At 51.9% G+C, this 19,856-nt stretch overlaps 1 protein-coding gene across 2 annotated transcripts in view; it reads right to left on the bottom strand.

Moving 5' to 3' along the window:
• The window catches only part of WDR35 (WD repeat domain 35), a 62,637-nt gene that overhangs the window by 33,533 nt on the left and 9,248 nt on the right, over positions 1 to 19,856 (bottom strand). For both annotated transcript variants that reach the window (XM_044663004.1, XM_044663003.1), the window contains exons 2-12: positions 18,675 to 18,792; positions 15,933 to 16,004; positions 14,822 to 14,914; positions 13,126 to 13,254; positions 12,190 to 12,323; positions 10,214 to 10,379; positions 9,811 to 9,956; positions 5,282 to 5,407; positions 3,947 to 4,132; positions 3,265 to 3,325; positions 317 to 461 (exon numbers count right to left, since the gene is read on the bottom strand). In XM_044663004.1, the coding sequence (XP_044518939.1) occupies positions 317 to 461; positions 3,265 to 3,325; positions 3,947 to 4,132; positions 5,282 to 5,407; positions 9,811 to 9,956; positions 10,214 to 10,379; positions 12,190 to 12,323; positions 13,126 to 13,254; positions 14,822 to 14,914; positions 15,933 to 16,004; positions 18,675 to 18,792 (1,376 nt within the window). The remainder of the gene's footprint in view (positions 1 to 316; positions 462 to 3,264; positions 3,326 to 3,946; positions 4,133 to 5,281; positions 5,408 to 9,810; positions 9,957 to 10,213; positions 10,380 to 12,189; positions 12,324 to 13,125; positions 13,255 to 14,821; positions 14,915 to 15,932; positions 16,005 to 18,674; positions 18,793 to 19,856) is intronic.

The raw sequence follows: 19,856 nt of genomic DNA, 5'->3' as shown, positions 1-19,856 counted from the left end.
ATAAAGACGTCAAGTTCAAATCCTGCTTCTGACCAGAGCCAAGGGAGGTTGGGGGGGGCAGGTCTCTGAACCCCTCATTACGTGGAGATAACTGGGGCACCAACCCACCTCCCAGGCCTGCTGGGAGCCCTGTCCAAGCGCGTGATTGCTCGGTGAGGAAGTGCTGCTGGGAGAGCCCCATCTCTGCTTCTCCGGCAGAGACGGTCTGGCAGGGAGAGTCCGAGGCCCGGGCCGGCCAGGAGGCAGGAGACAGAGTCCCCCTGTGGCCCCCGAGCCTCCCCGAGGAGCCCCCCTTAGGGCCGGGGCCCGCACCCACCTCTCTCGGCCCTCCTTTCGGGACCTCGCCACCTGGTTGATCTCCAGAGCCGTGAGCTTCTTGGCCACACGGTACTGCCACGTGTAGAAGGCTTCTTTGGAGGCCGCGATCACGTGCGTTTTGGTCATGGCGACAAACAGGGGCACTGCGTGGTGTTAAAGGGAGGACGTTCGTGAGCAGCGTCCACGCTGGCCCGTCCACAGGCACCCGTGTGCAGGCCGCGACGTGGGAGCCACTCTAGAACGAGGGACTCGGACTGCCCACCTGCCTCGGCATCCCTGGGGCCAGCGTGGGACCGCCAGGGGGGCCTGAGCCCAGGAGAGCCCCCCGGCACCCCTCGGGGAGGCAAGGAGGACCCCGGGGGCCGCTTTACACAACCAAAAAGGCACCAAAATGGGTCCCCGTCTGCTCCCGCCTCAGTACCTCGAGCCAGTTTTCTTCCAGCTCGCCCTTCCGCCTTGGCCAGGAGGCCTTTCCCGTCCCCTCCATGGGGCTCCCCGATTTCTCTGCCTCCGGGCAGGGGCTCCCCTTTCCTTTCTGAGGTGCCAGTTCTCTGCCCAGATCCTGACACACACAGTAAGTGCTTCATAAATGTGCTGGATGCCCTGTGGCCAAGATGAGCCGAACAACAGACACTCACACACACACACAGACACTCACACTCATTCATACACACACACATACTCATATACTCTCTCACACACACACTCTCATGCACACTCATACACATACACTCATACACAGGCACACATACTCTCAGTCATACACACACACTCAGACACACTCCTATCCATACTCTCCCTCACACACTCATACACACACATATAGACATGCATAGACACTCATACACATACACTCTTATTCACAGGCACACATTGATACACATACACACACTCACACGCACACTCACACACTTATACACATACACTCATACAGGCACGCATACTCTCAGTCATACACACACACTCACACTCCTATACATACTCTCCCTCACTCACACAGACACACACACACTCACACATAGACATGCATAGACACTCACTCATACACATACACTCTCATACACAGACACACATTGATATACACTCACACACACTCTTGCTCATACACACACAAACACACTCTCACACACTCACTCACACACACAGCTGAACCCCAGCTCACCATGAAGGAGGCTGGGTCAGAAAGGGCTCAGAAGGCCCAGTTGTGCCCAGCCCACAGCCCAGAATTAGGTCAGCCAAAGCCAGGGAGGTTTGTTGGATTTTTTTAGCCTCCAGCACTTTTGGAATTTGGCAAAGAGACTTAAAAGGAATTTTACAGGATCGTCTGCAGCAGAAGGAATGGTTTGTGCCTTTGGCCCTCTTCCTGGGGGCAATGAAAGGCCTGTTTGTTCAAGTTTCAGCCAGGGACACTGTAAAAAACTGGTTTGAGACCCAGGAATGCAGCCGGTCTGGCCACGCAGGGAGGCGCAAGAACCCCAAAAACCAGCCTCGACACTTTCTGGCTGTCAAGGACAAAGCTGGGCCCCACGTGAAAAGAGCGAAAGGAAAGGAAAGGAAAGGAAGCCCGGGGCATGCTGGGAGCACAGGCCAGTTTCGGGGGTTTTCTCCTCTGCCCGTCCACCGGAGGTATCACAAACTCGGACGGATGAAGCTGATAGAGGAGACGGGAAGCAGATTCAGCACCGACTGTGTGCCAGGTGTGGAGCTGAGCACAGCACAAACATGATCTCACTTTTCCTCACAATAACCCTGGGAGGGGGGTGCTCTGACCTCATTTCACAGTTAAGGAACCTGAGGCAGGCAGAGAGGAAGTGACTTGCCCAGGGTCTCACAGCCCTGTCAGTGCCTGCAGCTGGATTTGCACTCAGACCCCAGGAGTCCGGGGCAGTAAGTGGTGATCAGGCCTGCTGAAGAAGGGGCTCTCCTCTTCTGTCCAGATGGCCTGCCCCCGACACACTTCCAAACCATTCCTTGATGCCCCCCAACCCCAGTGACTGAGGGAACTCTCAGTCCAAAGGGCCGTGTTTCCTCTCTGCCAGGAAGCACACACCCAGCACCACGGCTTGCGTTTGGCTTTTTTTCTGCTTTTTAAATTAATCTGACATTTCAACGCTTCATCCGTTAAGACACGTCAAAACAAGCAAAGCCCGTCATGGGGCAGCCCCGGGAGAGCTCGGTTAATGACGGTCCCAAATCAGGCTGTGCCGAGAGCGTCCTCCTCCTCCTCCTCCTCCTTCTTCTTCTTCTCGATTCCCCAAACCTGGAATTCGGAACAAGCGCCCCAGCCAAGGGGCAGCGTTCAGGGAACGCAGGGAAACGCTTCCAGCCTCTGGACGACGAGGTTGTGAAAAATAAGCGCTTTGGCGGTCAGATTTTCTCTCCCTGACCGTACTGGTCGGTCCTGGCCTCGGACGTCCTCCCAAAGCACGTCCAGGACGCAGAAAGGACGACGACGTCCACCCGGCTAGCCCAGAGGTCCGTCCCACGGTCAGACCCCAGATCTGGGCGAGAGCAAGGCCCCAGCAACAAGGGGGCAGCCGCCCCGGGAGAGCCGAGGCTCCTAAACGTCCTGAGAACGAGGCATATGAGGAGCGCGGAGCAGCCCGGGAAAGGCATGGACCAGCAGCTCGTGGACCACCACGGAGCGCCGGGCATTAGCCTGGCCCGGCCGGGCCTCCAGAAGAGAGCCGAGCAGGCAGCTGCCGCCGCTCACCCCCAGGGGGAGGCTCCACACCGAAGCCCTGCCCAGACCAGCAGCAGCTTTAGAGGTGCGGCATCTCCTTGTACAGGGGAGGGTCCGGCCAAAGACCAAGAAGCGCTTCTAAAGACGTGGACGCGGAGCCACCGAGCCGGACGACTTGTTTAGAAAACGCTGTCGTGGTCTCTACAGAAACCATTATAAAACACCCCCGAATCCTAGGCGGGAGTCAAGCCCAGGTCACTTACCGATGTCGATGTACTTGGGATCCAAGGGAGTCCCGATAGAATTACAAAGAACCAGCACAAACTGTCGGAAAAGAAAACAGGGTCAGCCTGGACGCCTTTGGTCCTGAGCCCGCAGCGGCCACCTCTTGTGGCCCAAATGCCGAGAGCCGCAGGGCACACGCGGGAGGAACCAGCGGCTGGAGGGCTCCCTGTCCTGCCTCTCTTTGTCCTAAGATCCCGGACTGAGCTCTGAACCTCAAAGCAAAACTCACCCAAATCCCTGCTGCCTCGAGGGCGCCGGTTCCTCCCAGCTGGGCAAACAGAGCCAGCAAGCCCAGTTTCCTTAGCTCGCCCCACGCTTTTCCTTTGCTTAAAAAAGGCCCCCTGGTGCACCCCACAGACGTTCACGGGACACCGTGAGCCACGGGGGGCTTCAGGGCTTGTGGTCAGCCTACCTCACTGCCCCTCACAGGCTCACCTAATGGAAGGACGAAAAGGGCCCACAACCACCCACCCTGGCCTGAACTCCCAGCCGCCAGCCGCAGACTGCGGCTGCAGAGGAGTTGTGGGCCACAGAGGGGTCCCGGGGCTGCAGGGATCTTTCAGACACCAAAGCCCAGGCTGGGGAGACGGAAACCCCCTCGAGGTGCCAGGAAGACAGGCAGCCCGGAACATGGACATTCTATGACCATCACACACTTGCCTGGGGATGATTCTCATCAGCCTTGGTGGCCAAAATGCAGAAGTCACCACACGTAGTGATGGAAATCAGGCTTTTTACGTATTTCACATATTTCTCGTTGTTCTTTGTATCCCAGAAGACCACACAGTACTCAGGGCGGTCAGGCCTCGTGTAGGCATAAACAACCGTGTTAGAGCAGTAACCCCACTGGAAAGACGGAGAAGACGGAGAACAAAGCAAGAATGAGAGGAGCCCCGAGTGTGCTGGGTACCGGCTCCCGAAGAGCTCCCAATGTCTTTTTTTTGGGTGGGGGGGGGGGAGATATAAGCAGACAGAAGCCCCCGCCCTCTTCGGGAACTCAGCCTTCCAGCACATCTACTCTCCCCAAAAAGCCCCAAAACAAAAGAAGTATACATGTAAACAATCAGAGGAAACCCAGAAGTGACAAAAAGCTAGACATGCCACCTAAATAGGAACATTTTCTGAAATGTCCCCATTGTTTATTCATCACAGAGAAGTCTCACTAGCCAAAGCCTGAGCCCAGAGGTGGGGAGGCAGAAAAGTGAGGGCCAGTGGGCTACTTCAATGCCACCCGCATTTACTCCAAGCCTGCCACATGGAAGGCCCACCCAGTACTAAGCACTGAGAAGATAAAGATGAAAAAGATGCTCCAGGCTCTGACCTCCACTAGCCACCAGAGAAAATGCCCCAGCAAAATGGAAGGATCCCAAAGCAAAAACTGCAGAAGCCATCCATTCCTGCTCGGGATGGCTCAGCAGACAGACGTGCCAGCTTTCAGCTCTAGACTGAGATCTCTTCCAAGTAAGGCCTCTCAGTCACATTCAGAATTCTACAAGCGATCCTCTGCTGAATCCTCCCCAAGTGTCTCTCTGGGAAACAGAGCTGGGCTTGGGCTTCCAAGGCTAGGCTGGTGGGACCCAAGCTCCGGTCAGTCTGCCCAAGACAGAGAAGCTCCAGGTCTGTGCTCCCAACAAAGCCGCCCATCTCTCCTAAGAGTATGAGTCTGGCTAGATTCAGAAAGGCTCACCACCAAATAAATAGTTGGCTGCTACCTGAGGAAGTCATTTGGACCCAGCAAGTCAATGAAGTCCTCTCCTGAGGGATTGGAAGGTTTCGGTAGGTGATGGCAAAGGGAATACTCACCTGAAGAACCCCAAAGATCCTTAAAGTATTAAAATTGGGGTTCTAGAAACAGTAACCTGAGATTCACCCTCCAAAGTCCCCTTCCTAATTAGTTTCCAAAATAAACTTGCTTTGAATCAATAAAGAAAGAAATACTCTGAGCAGACAAAATATTGACATAAAATTTTCATGATACCCATTCTTTGTACTCACCTTATAATCGGGTCTGATATTTGCAAAATAGATAAATGAATCAACAGCAAGGCCAATCTTTAATCCCCCTCCTTCCCAAGACAGTGCAGACATCTGCTTTCCAGGAACCTTCAATGTTCGCAAATGCTAAAAAACAATATTTTAGACCAATATGTACCAATCAACCCAAATACAAATGAATACAGTTTTGTAGATAGCAAAGTTAAAAATAGACTTTGTTAAATATTTATAGCCATGCTCTTTGTGGTGGCAAAAAATTGAAAACTGAGGGGGTGTCCCTTGATTAGGGAATGGCTTCATAAATTATGGTGTCTGATGGGGATGGAATATGATTGTGCTGAAAGGAATAATGAACTGGAGGAATTCCATGTGAACTGGAAAGACCTCCAGGAACTGATGCAGAGTGAAAGGAGCAGCACCAGGAGAACATTGTACACAGAGACGGATACATTGTAGCACAATTGAATGTAACTGACTTTGCTACCAGCAACAATGCAATGACCCAGGACAATCCCGAGGGACTTGGGAGAAAGAATGTATCCACATCCCGAGAAAGAACTGTGGGAGCAGAAATGCAAAGAAAAACCTATGACATCACTTATCACTTGTATATATGGATATATGATTTGGGGCTTAGGTTTTAAAAGATCACTCTATAGCAGAGATAAATAATATGTAAATAGGTTTCAAGTGACATTTGTACACCCCAGGGAAATTGCTTGTTGGCTCTGGAAGGGAGAGAAAACGAATCATGAAAACATGGAAAAAATATTTTTTAAAAATATACATGTATGTATGTGCATATATATGTATGTGTATATGTGTACACACACACACATACACACACACACTTTGTTCTAACTGATTTTATAGCTGCGTTCTGAGATTTTTCTTTAAAATACTCCTGTCAATATGGAGTAAATATGAGCCAGTTGGAAAACAGGTGAACAAATTCAGCATTCAAGGAGATATGAACTGGGCCAGCTGTTATGGAAAGTCATTTGAACTCGGCCCCAAAGGGCCCAGTAAGTAATATAACCATCTCTGTACCCAGAAGGGATCAAAGAGAAGAGAAAAGAGTATCTCTGTACAAGAACATATAGAGGCAGCAACTCCTTTTATAGAAACAAAAACTGGGAAATTTCTGGGGGTGCCCATCAGTAGGGGAATGGCATATGAATGCCATAAAACATTTCTCTGACCTGCCCAATGGCAAAGGGCACAGTTCTAAGACACTTGGAAGACCTGTGTGTACAGAGGCAATGTGAATGGGAAAGACCCAGGAGAACAAGCGATACAGGAACAATGCTCTACAGAAATCCTTCTTTGAAAGACTCAAAGGCTCTGAGCCATGGTCCACCTTGGTCCTCCAACCTGCCTCCTGACAAAAGTCCAGGGGAGAGAAGGACACACACCTGTGTGCACATAGCCACAGAGCATCTGTTTGCTTTACTCTGCATATGCTGAAGTGTTTTGGTTGGTTTTGGTTTTTTTCCCACTTGGGGTGAGAACAATAAAAAGGTCAGCAGGAAACACAGACAAGCAAGACAGCTCTGGAGTTCCATGGTGAGCATTTCCCAGCTGGTGGATCAGGGTAGAGTCCAGCAGCATCTCCTCTTGCTCAACTCCAACCCAAGTCCAGAACTTGCAGAGTTCAAACCAGGGAGCAGCCATCGGATTCTGCCCCAAATCACACCCCTCTGGGAGCACTAAAAACCTATCTCTGAGATCCTAAAACAAGCCAGCACTCATGTCCCCAAGAAAGCAGCCACCAGACCAGCCCAGACTCTCCAGAAGTGCTCCAGAGTTCAGCCCCAATGACAAGCCTGAATTCAGGAAGGATGCTAGAAGGATGAATGGACAAACAAAAAAGAAACCAGTCACCAAGAGCCATCATGGTGGCAGGGAAGTGGAAGACACACGCTCAGAAGAGGGTGACTCCAAGATATCTATAAGCAAAGCCTCCAAGGAAAACCAGAGTGGACACAAAGTCCACTAGAAGGATTTAAAGAGATGAAGGAAGAAGTTTGGAGGTTTCTAAGAGTTTAAAATGTTTTCATAAATGAAATGAAATGATGTAAGGAAAAGAGTGGAAAAACAATGAGAGTTACTAAAGAAAGAACGGGAAAGGGAATTAATTAGCAGCTTGGCACAAGAGGCCCAAAAGCTGCCCAAGCAGGAGACTCCCTGAAAATGAGCCCAAGCCAGAGAGAAGTCAATGGCTCCAAGGAGCAATGACAAAAGTCAAAAAAAAACAGGACAAACTGAAGAAATAGAAGGGAAATTGGAACAAAAACCCCAGACCTGGAAACTGATCACAGAGTAAAGCAGTTAAGAATCACGGGCCCATGAGTAAAAGAAGAGCTGGACAGCCTATCTAAAAAAGAATAAAAGGCTGCCCAAAGACCTCAGAAGCAGAAGACAAGAAGGACGGAATCCACTGGTCACCTCCTAAAAGAAATCACAACATGAAAACCCTCAGGAGCGTCAAGAGTCAAACACAGAGCTTCCAGGCTGCCCTCAGCCAACAAGAGAGACTCCATGGACTGAGGAGCCCCCATCAGGAACACCCACCACTTAGCAGCCTCCCCACACAGGAGCAGAGAGCTTGTAATAAGGTGTTTCTCTGGGAGGCGGAGGGAGGAAACAGGCACAGCCAAGGATAAGTTACCCAGAAAAATAGAGAATGGTGCAGGGGACTTCGGATCTTTAATGAAGCAGGACTTCCAAGAGTTCCTGAGGAAAAGACCAAAGCTGCAGAGAAACTCAAACAGAGGAGTCAAGAGAAGCATAAAAAGGCTATGAATGATGAATGGGAAGGGCTGAACAAGGAGACTCACTCACGGGAGTCCTAATCAGATGCGGTATGACACCTTCCATCTTAGAATCAATACTACTGTATTGGTTCCAAAGCAGAAAAGTAGTAAGGGCTAGGTAATGGGGATTAAGTGACTTGTCCAGGGTCACCCAGCTGGGACGGGTCTGAGGTCAGAATTGAACCCAGGACCTCCCATCTCTGGGCCTGACTCTCAATCCACTGAGCCACCCAGCTGCCCCAGTCCTATTGTGTCTTGATGATCTTAAGGGAAGAATGGAAAATGGGGAAATGGAAAACATTGTGGGGGAAGGGAAAGGAATACTGGGGAAACTATGGGGACATTTCTAAGAGCAAGGAGGAGGAGGAGAAACAGCTAATATTTCCACCTCACTCTCATCTGAACTGGTTAAAGGAAGTTAGAAAACACACACACACACACACACACACACACACACACACACACACACACACACACGGGTGTGGAAACACATTTCATTCAAGAGGGAACGAAGAGACAGTGGAAGGGAATCAGAGGGAAGGCAGATGAAGGGAGAGATCAGTCCTGGCAAAACTCCAGAAAGAGGCATAAAATACTTCTAGCTCTTCCCACAGTGGCACAGAAAGTGGCCCGTGGGTGCCCATCTGTTGTAGACTGACTGAACAAGTCATGGCGTATAAACGTGATGGGATCCTACCGCTGTCAGAAATGAGGAAGGGGAGCGTTCTGGAGAAACCTGAAAAGCCCTGTATGGACTGATACAGAACCAGAGGAACCATTTCCGCGGCGAGCCAGCACCACAGCTTTGAAAGCCGTAGAGAAATGGCCAGAAGACTCTGGACCAAACAGGCTCCCCCCTCCTGGAAGAGAGCGGAAGGGCTCCGGCGGCAGGAGGAGACGACAACATACATGTGCTTGGACGTGGCCAATTGGAAATATGTTTGATTTGAACAAGTTTTGTTTTTCTTTTGTTCTCAGTTGGGTCATTAAAAAGGAGTCCCGTGATGAATTGATGAGCTTAATTAAGCACATGCAGGCTGATGCTCATTAGGTCAGAATGGTTAAAATTAGGAGCTGGACACCAATTCCAGTTCAAAGTACACATTCTACTTTCCAGAGACTTTCCCCCACGGCTGCCTGGAGACCCATCACGTGTCACAGATCCCCACTTCACAGAGGGACACACTTGAACCCAGGCCGCCCCGTCTCTAAGCACGTCGTGCGCCCTTCACGCCCCGCCGCCCCTCAGAAAGGCAGGACGAGGCACGTAATGTCAGGACGCTTCAGAAAACCATTTCCCGAGTCATTCTGAGTTCATTCAAGAGCTCCTTCGCCCCGAGCAGCTTTTGCTCATGTCACAATGAGGTGTCCAAGGAGAATCCCTGGTAAGAGATGAGGCGTGAGAGCAGCCATCCCAAAGAGGCGGGATGGGAGAAGAGAGATCCATGCATGCTATTCTTCTACCACGGGGTGTGGCCCAGTGCCCCAGGCCAGTATTGGGGCTGCCGCTGGCCGGGCTCCCCCGAGATGTTCCCTCTATGACAGAGCCGGAGCCTTCCTGGGTCTGCGCGCCGCCTTGGGCCTTGGCATCCATCCTGACAAAGCCCCCAGCACAAAAGCAAAAAGCAGCATCTTTGCTGACCTTTTCTCCCTCCTTCCCCAGCAGACCTTTGAACACTGAAGGAAAAATGAGGCAAACAGGCCTGTATTTACCTCCCCAAACGGCGTGTAAAACTGCACCATGTTGATGTCTTTGTCCTGAGAGACGGCCTTCTGGGAGCCAGCCACGGCCAAGACGCTGCCAATGTGGTTCCACTGGATGCTGACGACATTCATGCCGGTGTCGATCAGAACAGGGTCTGGCCAGGAAAACAAAAGGAACTCAAGGTCGAGAAAGTGGGCCTGGAGGTCCTCAGAGCTCATCTCTGCAGGCCACTCGTTCTGTAAAACGAAGGCAATGGAGGCCTCGGGAGGGGGTGGATTTTCCAGGGCCAAATGCTGGCGTGGGGTCCAAAGCCCTCCATCCTCCCCCAAAGGGCTTAAAGAACTCTTCCCCAAAGTCACAAGGCATTCCAAGACCCCGATGCCCGCCATCATCTAGAGAAAAATGCCTTACTTTGGTCACTCTCCTGTCTCATGATCTGGCACCTTCCATTGTCAAAACAGATGGCAAGGCAAGGGCAGTCTGGCTCCACGTAGCCCTCGGTCCCGTGGTACCAATGGATCCCAGCAATGCTGATGGCTCCCGTTACGTTCACCAAACAGTTGAGCTTCATTTTCATCTGAAAAGGTTAAATCATTTTAGAAAAGTCACAACTCTAAGGAACCTCAGGTAACGACTACAGACGGACCAAAAGGACACGACGCATTAGGGAGGAAGCCTTAAGGGAGTCCACATGCCTGGACACAGAGATGGGCTCCCATAGCAGCGGCCTCGGCCATGATGGCCCCAGTGGCTCGAGCACCGCCCCCATTCCTGAGAAATGCTACCCTGGGGCCTCTGACAGATGTCAGGGAATCTGTGGACAGACAGAGACAAAATCCCGAGGCAAAGACTAAGATAATTAAAACGTCAGCATATTAATAATGCTTCTGGTCCAGAAGGGAGAAAGGCCACAGAGAGACAAGACACTTCATCCTACCAGCCCCCCGGGGCCCACTCTGCCCCTCAAATGCCAAACCCCCCAAATCCCCCCCTCCATCACGAATGGCATCTCCAACCTCCGTTACTCCCCCTGCTAGAAACCTCCCAGGACTCTCCGGCTGCCCGTTCTCAGCCCCACCACCAAACGGCCACCACAGCCTTCTGATACGACATCCGAGGCATCTCTGGCATCCGTCTGTCCATTCCACGGTCCCTCCCCTGGTTCAGGCTCCAACATCTGCTTTGTGGAAGGACCCTTGCTGACCTCCCTGCCATCCCCCATTCATGTAGTCCCAAAATAATCTTCCTAAGGCGCAGTTCTCAACATGGCACTGCCTTGATCCAACCCAGTGGTTCAGTGGTCAACCAGCACCGATTTGTGAAAAGCTGACCGTGTTCCCAGCCTGACTTGGTGCTAAGAATACGCCATCACAAGTCAGATTGCCTCTAGGATAAAATGAGGTGGGGGAAAAGCCTCCTGTTTTTAGGTTCTTAACTTACCTTTAATAATTTATTTAATTAAGTACCTCCCACTTACCCTGTGCCACGCCTCCCTCTGACACACTCGATGTTAAGGTAAAATGAACCCCTCAGGACACCCCCAAACAACACGCTGTCTCCTACCTCCCCTCCTGGAATGGGCTTGCTCCAATTCCTGCCCTACCCAGTCGTGCCCTCTCTCCCCAAGTCCAGTCCTCCCTGGACACTCTGGAAATAGCCTGGGATCTCTCCTCTTCCCAAGGATGTAAGGCAGGACTGTCCTTTGTGAACCTGGGGGTTCCCAGCCCCTAGCAGGGCCTCTTCCATGGAGCAGGCACTTTAAGGAGAACCTTTCAGGGCCCTCTGAGCATCCCTAACAGATGGCCATCCAGCCACTACGGCAATGAAAGCAAACCCAGAGGTGAATGGGCCACCTTGGGAAGTCAGAGAAGTGTCCAGGCACAGGCCAGGTGACCGCTCGTCCGGCCTATTGCAGAGAGGTTTCTCCCTCAGACCCAGCTGGATGAGGAGGCCCCAAGAGCTCCCCTAAGCCAAAAGACTGAGTGATGGGGCTGCCCATTCCCCTGGGCCCAGCTCTTTGTGCTCGGTCACCGTCCCTTCTCTCTGGCCCAAACCCACCTTGCTGGTCTCCACCTTTCTAGGCAGGGCCCCTGCCCTCAGGCGAGCCTCCAACCAGCTACCATCTTAATGCAGTTTACCCAGAGCCTCCCTTTTGTCTCTGCTCATCTCCTTGGGCTCAAGGGGCTGAGATGCTTTTCACTAAAACCCCTTCAGTGACCTTCCATTTCCTCCCTTTGCAATTGCTGCCACAGTCTTTGAAAATCCCATTTCCAGCCCATTTTCCAACATTTTAACTCGAGCCACTCCTGAGCAAAGCCGCCCTCCCAGACGGCCCGCGTCCCGGCTGCCCTGGCCCAAGTCGTTCTCGCTGGCTTGCAGAGACTTACGATGAAGTTCCCCTGATTGTCGTAGATGTGGATCTCCCCGTTGGCCATTCCGAAGAGCAGCGTCTTGCTGTCGGAGGACCAGGCGACATGGCACAGCTGGATGCCTTTCAGGTCTTTGCCCCAAATACGATTCCCTGAAACAAGAGCACAAGGCGAAGCCGGGCGTCCCTTAGCAGAAGCTCGGGGGGCCTCGCTCCGTACTCCGAGGGTCCCAGGCTCCGCACAGTTCCCTCACCAGGCGTCGTGGCACCGGACAGAGGTAGGCTCGGAGGGCTACGAGGCCTGGGTCCACACCATTCCCCTGCCACGTTAGCGGGGTTTCCCGAGCAGCTCGCTAAGATATCCGCTGACAGAGAAAGTGGAGGTGTGACCACAAGGAAGGCCCAATCCCTGCCCTCGAGAAGCTGACAATCCGGGCCGGCCGAGGCGAGCTTCGGACATTACAAACACGCTGAGCAGCTGAGCGGACTCCCCAGAGAAGCTCCAAGACCCTCCCGGCCCCCCAAGCCTGCACCGAGTCCTCATGCCGTCTCCCAGCAGAGAGGCTCCGGCTCACAAGCACTCCCGGGGAATCCATTTGTCTGGGCTCCGTCTGGGCCCAGGAAACGTCAAAGCACACATCAGGGGTTTGAGGAACTAAATTCTCTGAAACTGAAATGACGGCCCAGGATGGTACAGAGGGAAAGGGGCTGGCCTCGAGGGGCTGGAGGACCAAGGTTCAAATCCTCCCTCAGTGACCGCCTGGGTGACAAAGGCCAACAACGGAGCCCAGAGGAGCCCCCGCTTCTTCATGGTAATAACGCCAGGGGTACGAGACCTCCTGCTCACACCTTCTGCACGGTGTCATGGGTGGAAGGGCTGAGGCCCGCCAAAGCTCACGGGTCAAGGGGCCACGCTGGCCAGACGGCTCCTCCGGGGCCCAGACTCCTTCCTTACCGTCCACGGAGCCCACGATGACGGCGCCATCTTCATAAACGATGCAGATCTTCTGTCCGTCGGCGTTCCAGCTCATACTCCGAACGACGGACTTATTTCTGTTGTTAATCATCTCCTCGTACCAAGAGCCTGGAGTCACAGACGGAACCGAGCGGTGAGCTCAGCCCAGAGGGGTCCCGGCCCTCCCCAGGACGTGGAACTCGGGAGATGTGGGAGCCCCCCAGCACCCCGGAAGGCTCACACTCTCCATGGGCCATTTCCTGGTCATCACAACTCTCCAAGCCATTGAACAGTGCAATCGGGGGGACCCTGAACTCACCTTCTGTCATTAGTCCCTTCAAAGATGAACATGGAAAACTCCACAAATAATTTGGTTTTTCATTAAAAAACAAAAGTTTGCTCTGGCAGAGCTATAAGCTGTGAACATTTCTTAATGGTTCAAGAGAAGCCACACAGGACAAGAGCCGCGTCATGCTGCTGGGAAGGTGAGGGAGGGAGCCAACCCCAGGCACCGGAATGGAGGCCGACAGCCCACAGCAGCCCAGACCGGAGGGGCCTGCCCTCCGCCCCACTCGACTGCCCGCGTACACTGGACGTGACTGTACAGACATGGGGTGGAGGGGGGGCCGGGGGCAGCTTTCTCCCGGCTTGTCTGAAGGTAGTTTTTAACAGGGTTTCCTGACGTGGCACCTCCACATGTCTGTGAGGAGACGTTGGGCTAGAGGTCGCCCCAGGCATCGGACACATTGGGGTGACCGAGAAAGGAGGCCACCAGCAAGCAGTCTGGCTTTGTCCAGGCCCAAACAAGATGCTGTTTGGAATTCAGCCCGGTTTAAAAACTAGACCCGGACAGTTCTCTTTTACATCAGTTCGCATGGCACAGCTTTGACTTGACATAAAGAACTCTGAAAGAAGTCTGCCTTCCCCAAACGCCCCTGCGAGGGCTGTCCTGGCCTCCGCTCCGAGCTCCAGCCTCCCGCCTCCCACCTCAAAGCCCTCCAAGTGGAAGCAGAACAAAGCCAAATCCGGGCTTGGCTTGAGCTCCGGCCCTGAGAGAGAAGCTTCTGCCCGGGGCCACCCCCGCCTGCCTGTCTGCTTCCGTGCGTCTGTGCTTGGGGGGCCCCGACTCCCCCAGGTCCCCCGTCCCCTCCTGTCTGTCCCCCCGTCCCCCTCCCCAGCGCCCTCCTTCCCCACACCCACTCGCAAATTCACGTGATGTGAAAATCCGTGTACGTGCGTTCTGCAGGATTGTCCATGAACATAAAGGGAGAACCGCATGGCTTCTGGTCTACACCTGCCCCAACCGGACCGTCGGGGGACGTAAAACCATTCAGGCTGTCCTGGGCATCGCCAGCGCCTCTCCCAGACCCCCCACCCCAGATGTCGGAAGCAGACTTCCGCAAAGTCATTGGTGGGAATTCGGGGTGTGGCAGGGGACCCCAAAAGAAAGGCAGCACTTGGGGGTAAGTAACAGGAATCGGCCTCAGAGGCTGGTCCCAACAGCGCCCAGCGCTCAGTCACGGGAGAGCCGGTCCCGTCTGATCTGCGGTCGGGGCTTCTTTCTCACTTCTGCCCTGTTCTCGACCCATCTTGCTCCTGACTAAAGGGGCGGCCGTGGTGGTGCAGGCCCGCCTTGGGAGCCCATCGCTAAATACCCGGTTTCTGTCCCCAGGGAGGCCAAGCCCCGTCCTGGTACCTTTATAGAGCATCCACACGATGATCAGCCCGTTCTGGTCGCTGGTCGTTAACTTCTGATACTGCTCGTTCCAAGTGACCACCTGGACAGACCCTGGAAACACCATTTACAAATGACAACCTCGACAGTCTCGGGGTTCCTAGAGAAGCCTCCCCGCCCCCCAGCCCAGAAGAGACCCTCGGGGAGCCCCCAGGCCAGCAGCACTATGTTCTCTGTGTTCCAGCATCCTGGGTGTCCCCCAGCCCAGCCCAGCCCAGCCCCCGCACATTCTGATCTCCTTGGAACGGATGCTGCAGGTCCAACAAGAGCTGCCCCCTCTGATAGCAGAGAGGCTCTTCTGGGAAATGTGCAAGACAAGAAGGAAGAGGAAACCTGCTTCCCTCGTGCCACACGCCAAGCCCCTGAACTCAGGCGAACCCCAGGATGGCTCCGAGACCTTGTGAAAGAAGCTCCTGGCAGCCTTGGGGACGTCTCCCCAGTCCTGGGGGCAGCTCCAAGCCCCATCACCTCCCAGGCAGTGCCCGTCCGGGAGCTCCCATTCATCTTCTGCCCCAGTGCCCAGGGGGACGGTGGCTGCCTCCTCTCTCTTCCCCCTGGGCTCCACTCCGGCTTTGGGCAGTCCCTTTCCCTTCTGGCCCTACGTCTCCGGAATGATTTCTTCACGCCTCCTCGTTAATGGTGTCAAACAGGCTGAGGCCAATTTGCCTCCGATGCGTCTCTCCTCAGCCCTTGGGAGTCAAGCACGGCTCTGACTCGGCCAAGGTAGGGTGAGATCTGGGGGAGCTGAATGGCCTCTCCTGCAGCTGGAGACCCCAGTACTCTGGACTGCTTGGCGGACATTCCCCTGCGGAGAACTTCTCTGATGTCTGCTTTGCTACCAATTGGGATAAATGATTTTTCCTCTCATTCCCTTTACCTGACTCTACCATCCCAGCAATAGTATCACTTGACCAAATCGACGTCATCAGTTGCTTCTCGAAGAACATTATAACCACCTTCCCCTCCCCTCCCCTCCCAAAAAGGGCCACAGCTCCCACGAGTGTCCTTCTCCCACCAAGCGGCCGTGTTCCTGTGCCTCAGACTGCCCCAAGAGCGCCATGCCGTGACTCACCACTGTGGCCTTCCAGAGTCTGGTTCATGGAAAGATTGCTGGGAGCTGCCAGGCCCCTAAGTTTGGCATCATCTGAGGAAAACGAACAGACATTCGAGGAATTACATAAAATCCATCAGACGTGCCCCAAGAGACATTTCAGAGGAAGAGGAAATGACTTTGAGAAACATTTAAAGCCATCACGTAGCACTTTCCATTCCCAAGACCAAGACTTCCCAAGCACCTACTATGTGCCAGACACAATAAAGTCCAGGTCCTCCGAGACCTTCCATTCCCCGAGGGAGGGGAACAAAACTGACCCCAGGGAGGTACCACCAAGGGTCTCTGCACCTTGAAGGGCCCTCCAGATTCTAAGAAAGGACAGTGTGGAGGGAGAGCACGAAAGGCGAGGAGACATATCCCGAGGCTGAAGCCAGAGCACCCCCCCCCCCGCCGTGTGTGAGCAACCCCAGGCAGGGCTGGAATGCAGAGCACTGGAGGGGGATTCTGGGGATCCAGAGATGGGGAAACCTGGTTCTACATGGCCTTCAGGGCCAAGCAAGGGAGACGGTGACGGCTACCATCTTCTCTACTGGATCAACACCAGAAACATACTCAGAGGCCGTTACTGAGGGGGGTCCCAAAAGTCTCCTCGGGGCAATGTAAGCTTCAATGACCTCAAGAACAGAAACGCGACACACTTACACAAAATAACATTTGGAAGGTGAATTATTTCCACCTTAAAACACTGAAATGTTTCTTCTCAGAATTCAACAATTTCTTTCTTGTGCTACATCGAGCTCGAGTCAGCCTGTAATTCTGGGAAAACGTTCATCAGCTGCTGCCCAGTGTCTGGAGACGCCTCTGAGGAGCCTCCTCTGAGGACATCCAAGAACAGATTTTCAGGCTACAGGGCTAACAAGACTCAAAAAGGCTAACGGAGGTTGATCAAGGGACCAAAAGGGGCCCCCAGGAGCCTCTTCTCTACTCACCCACCAGCCTGGAAAAGGGTCATCAAGAAAACAGAATTAAAACGTGAAACCGATTATTCGAAACTCTCAAAGCTCAACAAGCATAAATAAACCTGGATAAGGAAACCTTCAAATGAAGCTCGGGTTTGTCTGCAGCATTTGTCTAGGGGTGAAGTAATGAGAGCTCAGCTAAGATCTCTGGGAGGCCTGGCTTCCCTGGGCCTCTTCCCTGGACCTGTTGCCTCTATGGACCAAGTTCCCCAGGTGGAAATTCCTGGAGTGCAAATCTAGCAAGAAACCCCGTGTCTGTGCCCTGAGGACCAGCCCAGCCAGGACAAGAAGCTCACTGTTCACCTGCCTTCGGACGAAGTATCCAACCTCAGTCACTGGGTCTGGGAGGGAGCACTAAGGCCGGCACAGCCTCAGGGGCCAAGAGGCCTGGCACCAAGCGTCCCTACGGCCACTGTGAATTAGAGATTGGACTTTCCTGCCTGCCCCCAGAGGGTAGAAGCAGGAATGATGGCTGCAGGGACCAGAGGGGCAAATGTCAGCCTGATCAGATCAAAGTCATCCAAAGGGAGGGGGCCGCAAAGGGCTGTAAAAGAGTGCCTGCTCTTTGATCCAGCCATACCACCGCTAGGTTTGAACCCCAAAGAGATCATTTAAAAAACAGCTGTACAAAAATATTTATAGCTGAGCTTTGTTTGGTGGCAAAAAATTGGAAAATGAAGTGATGCCCTTTGATTGGGGAATGGCTGAACAAATTGTGGTATCTGACGGGGATGGAATACTTTTGTGCAATAAGGAATGACGCGCTGCTTGGTTTCTATATGAACTGGAGAGACTTCCAGGAAAAAAGGAGCAGAACCAGGAGAACATTGTACACAGGGACTGATACATTGTAGCACGATCATATGTAACTGACTTTGCTACTAGCAGCAACGCAATGACCCAGGACAATCCTGAGGGACTGAGGAGAAAGAATGTATCCACATTGAGAGAAAGAACCGTGGGAGCAGACATGCAGAAGAAAACATATGACTGACTGATCACTTGTTTATCTGGGTACAGGATATGGAGTTTTGGTTTTCAAAGATTATTCTATTACAAAAATGAATAATATGGAAATGGGTATCGAGTGATAATACATGTATAAGAATTGCTTGTCAACTCTGAGGTGGGGAGGGAAGAGGGGAGGGAGAGAAAATCAATCAGTAACCATGGAAAAATATTTAAAAATGAACACACACATATATATGTATATATGCAGATATACATACATACATACATACATACATACATACATACATACAAAGGGAGGGGGCTGCCTCAGGCAGTGCAGGCTCCATCATTAGTAAGGGTCTTAGGACAGAGGCTGAATCCAGGGTTGTTTGTCAAAGAAGCAAGAGACCAGGATGGGGGCTAGGAGGAAAGACAGAGCCACAGCTAGACACAGGCAGAACTAGATGATTAGCATCCTGTTCCACCTTGACATTCTCTGATTTAATACAAAAAAAAACAAGCTCAAATAAAGCACTCAAGAAAAGTCTTTTTTTTTTCTGTACTACTGGCCCCATGTGACATGTTAGTTGTCTGCTTCAATCTCTTTTCCTGTTTGTTATAAGGGCTGGCTCACTGGATGGGGGAGGAAGGAGAGATATATGTAGAAACAAAGATGATGTTTTAAAAAAAAAAAGATACCATAAACATTTTTAAGAAGAAAAGAGAAAATAATGATATAATGGACAAATGCTCTGAAAAGATCTCATTTTAAAAACAAAATACAGTTTACCTGTTTGGGTTTCTAATTTTAAAACTTTCAGAAGTCCATCTTCTCCACCACAAGCTATGAATCCTTGATCCTTGTTCCAGGAAATACATTTCAACTTGACATTATTGGGGATGGCGATCTGAAAGGCACCGAGAAAGAGGACAGTTTAGTTGATAAGGAAGTAAAGGACATAGAAGATCTTTTCGTCAGCTCATGCTTCCAGCTCTGGCTCCAGGAGCATGGAGTTTATTATATATGTTTCAAGACTCATTTCACACAAAAGAACCCCCCCCCCTTGCAACTTTGCAGATGCACAGAAGTTACAAATTATGTCATATCAAAACACAAAAAGTCTCATTGGCTTCAGAAGAGACCAAGGCCAAGGCTGAATTTTGACTGGGTTCTTATCAGAAAGCCAAGTTGGGGAGTATTTTTCTCAGGGTTGAATTGCCCCTGCAAAGGTTTTGGCCTTGGCTATACCAGGCAGCACCATTCCTGGTCAAAGGGGAACAGTGTTAACCCTTTAAATTCAGATTTGCTAGGAACTTAAAGCTTTTCAATAAGGCCACAATACTTTTCAACAAGAAATCACAAGGATCATAAAAGGGGTCAAAAGAGGAGTCTCATTTTTATCTATTCTCTTATTGGCTTCCCACACCTTGTTCCAGGAAATACATTTCAACTTGACATTATTGGGGATGGTGATCTGAAAGGTACAGAGAAAGAGCACAGTGAATTTGTGATTGCTTTCCAGAAAAGATACTATCCCATGGAAGGGAATGGCAAGTTAGTCTAAGGGAGTTTAAGGGCAAAGTCTTCCAAGAAGAAAGAGCTGGAGATAGATATAAAGGAATGTAAGCAGCTAGCTATAGGAGTGAGCAGAATCTGCAGGGTCCCCAGACCCTATACACAGGAAGGGGAAAGCTTTGGCTATTGGGAAAAACGCAATAATTCTGAGTAGTAGCCAAAAAAGGAGGAGATGTGTATCACTACCAAATCCTGGACTCCAGTGTGGAAGTAGGAATTCAAATTTACAAATCAATGAAATCAGCAATACGTAATTATCTTAAAAACTAGCTAAAGTTGATGAGGCCTCTCAAGGCAGGCAGGCAGGCAGGCAGGCAGGCAGGCAAGAAGGAAGGAAGGAAGGAAGGAAGGAAGGAAGGAAGGAAGGAAGGAAGGAAGGAAGGAAGGAAGGAAGGA

This window comes from Gracilinanus agilis, chromosome 2 (assembly GCF_016433145.1).
Source record: "Gracilinanus agilis isolate LMUSP501 chromosome 2, AgileGrace, whole genome shotgun sequence".
In the NCBI taxonomy this organism is placed as follows: domain Eukaryota; kingdom Metazoa; phylum Chordata; class Mammalia; order Didelphimorphia; family Didelphidae; genus Gracilinanus; species Gracilinanus agilis.
The sequence above is the reverse complement of the archived record's forward strand: the minus strand, read 5'-3'. Positions and strand labels throughout refer to the sequence as shown.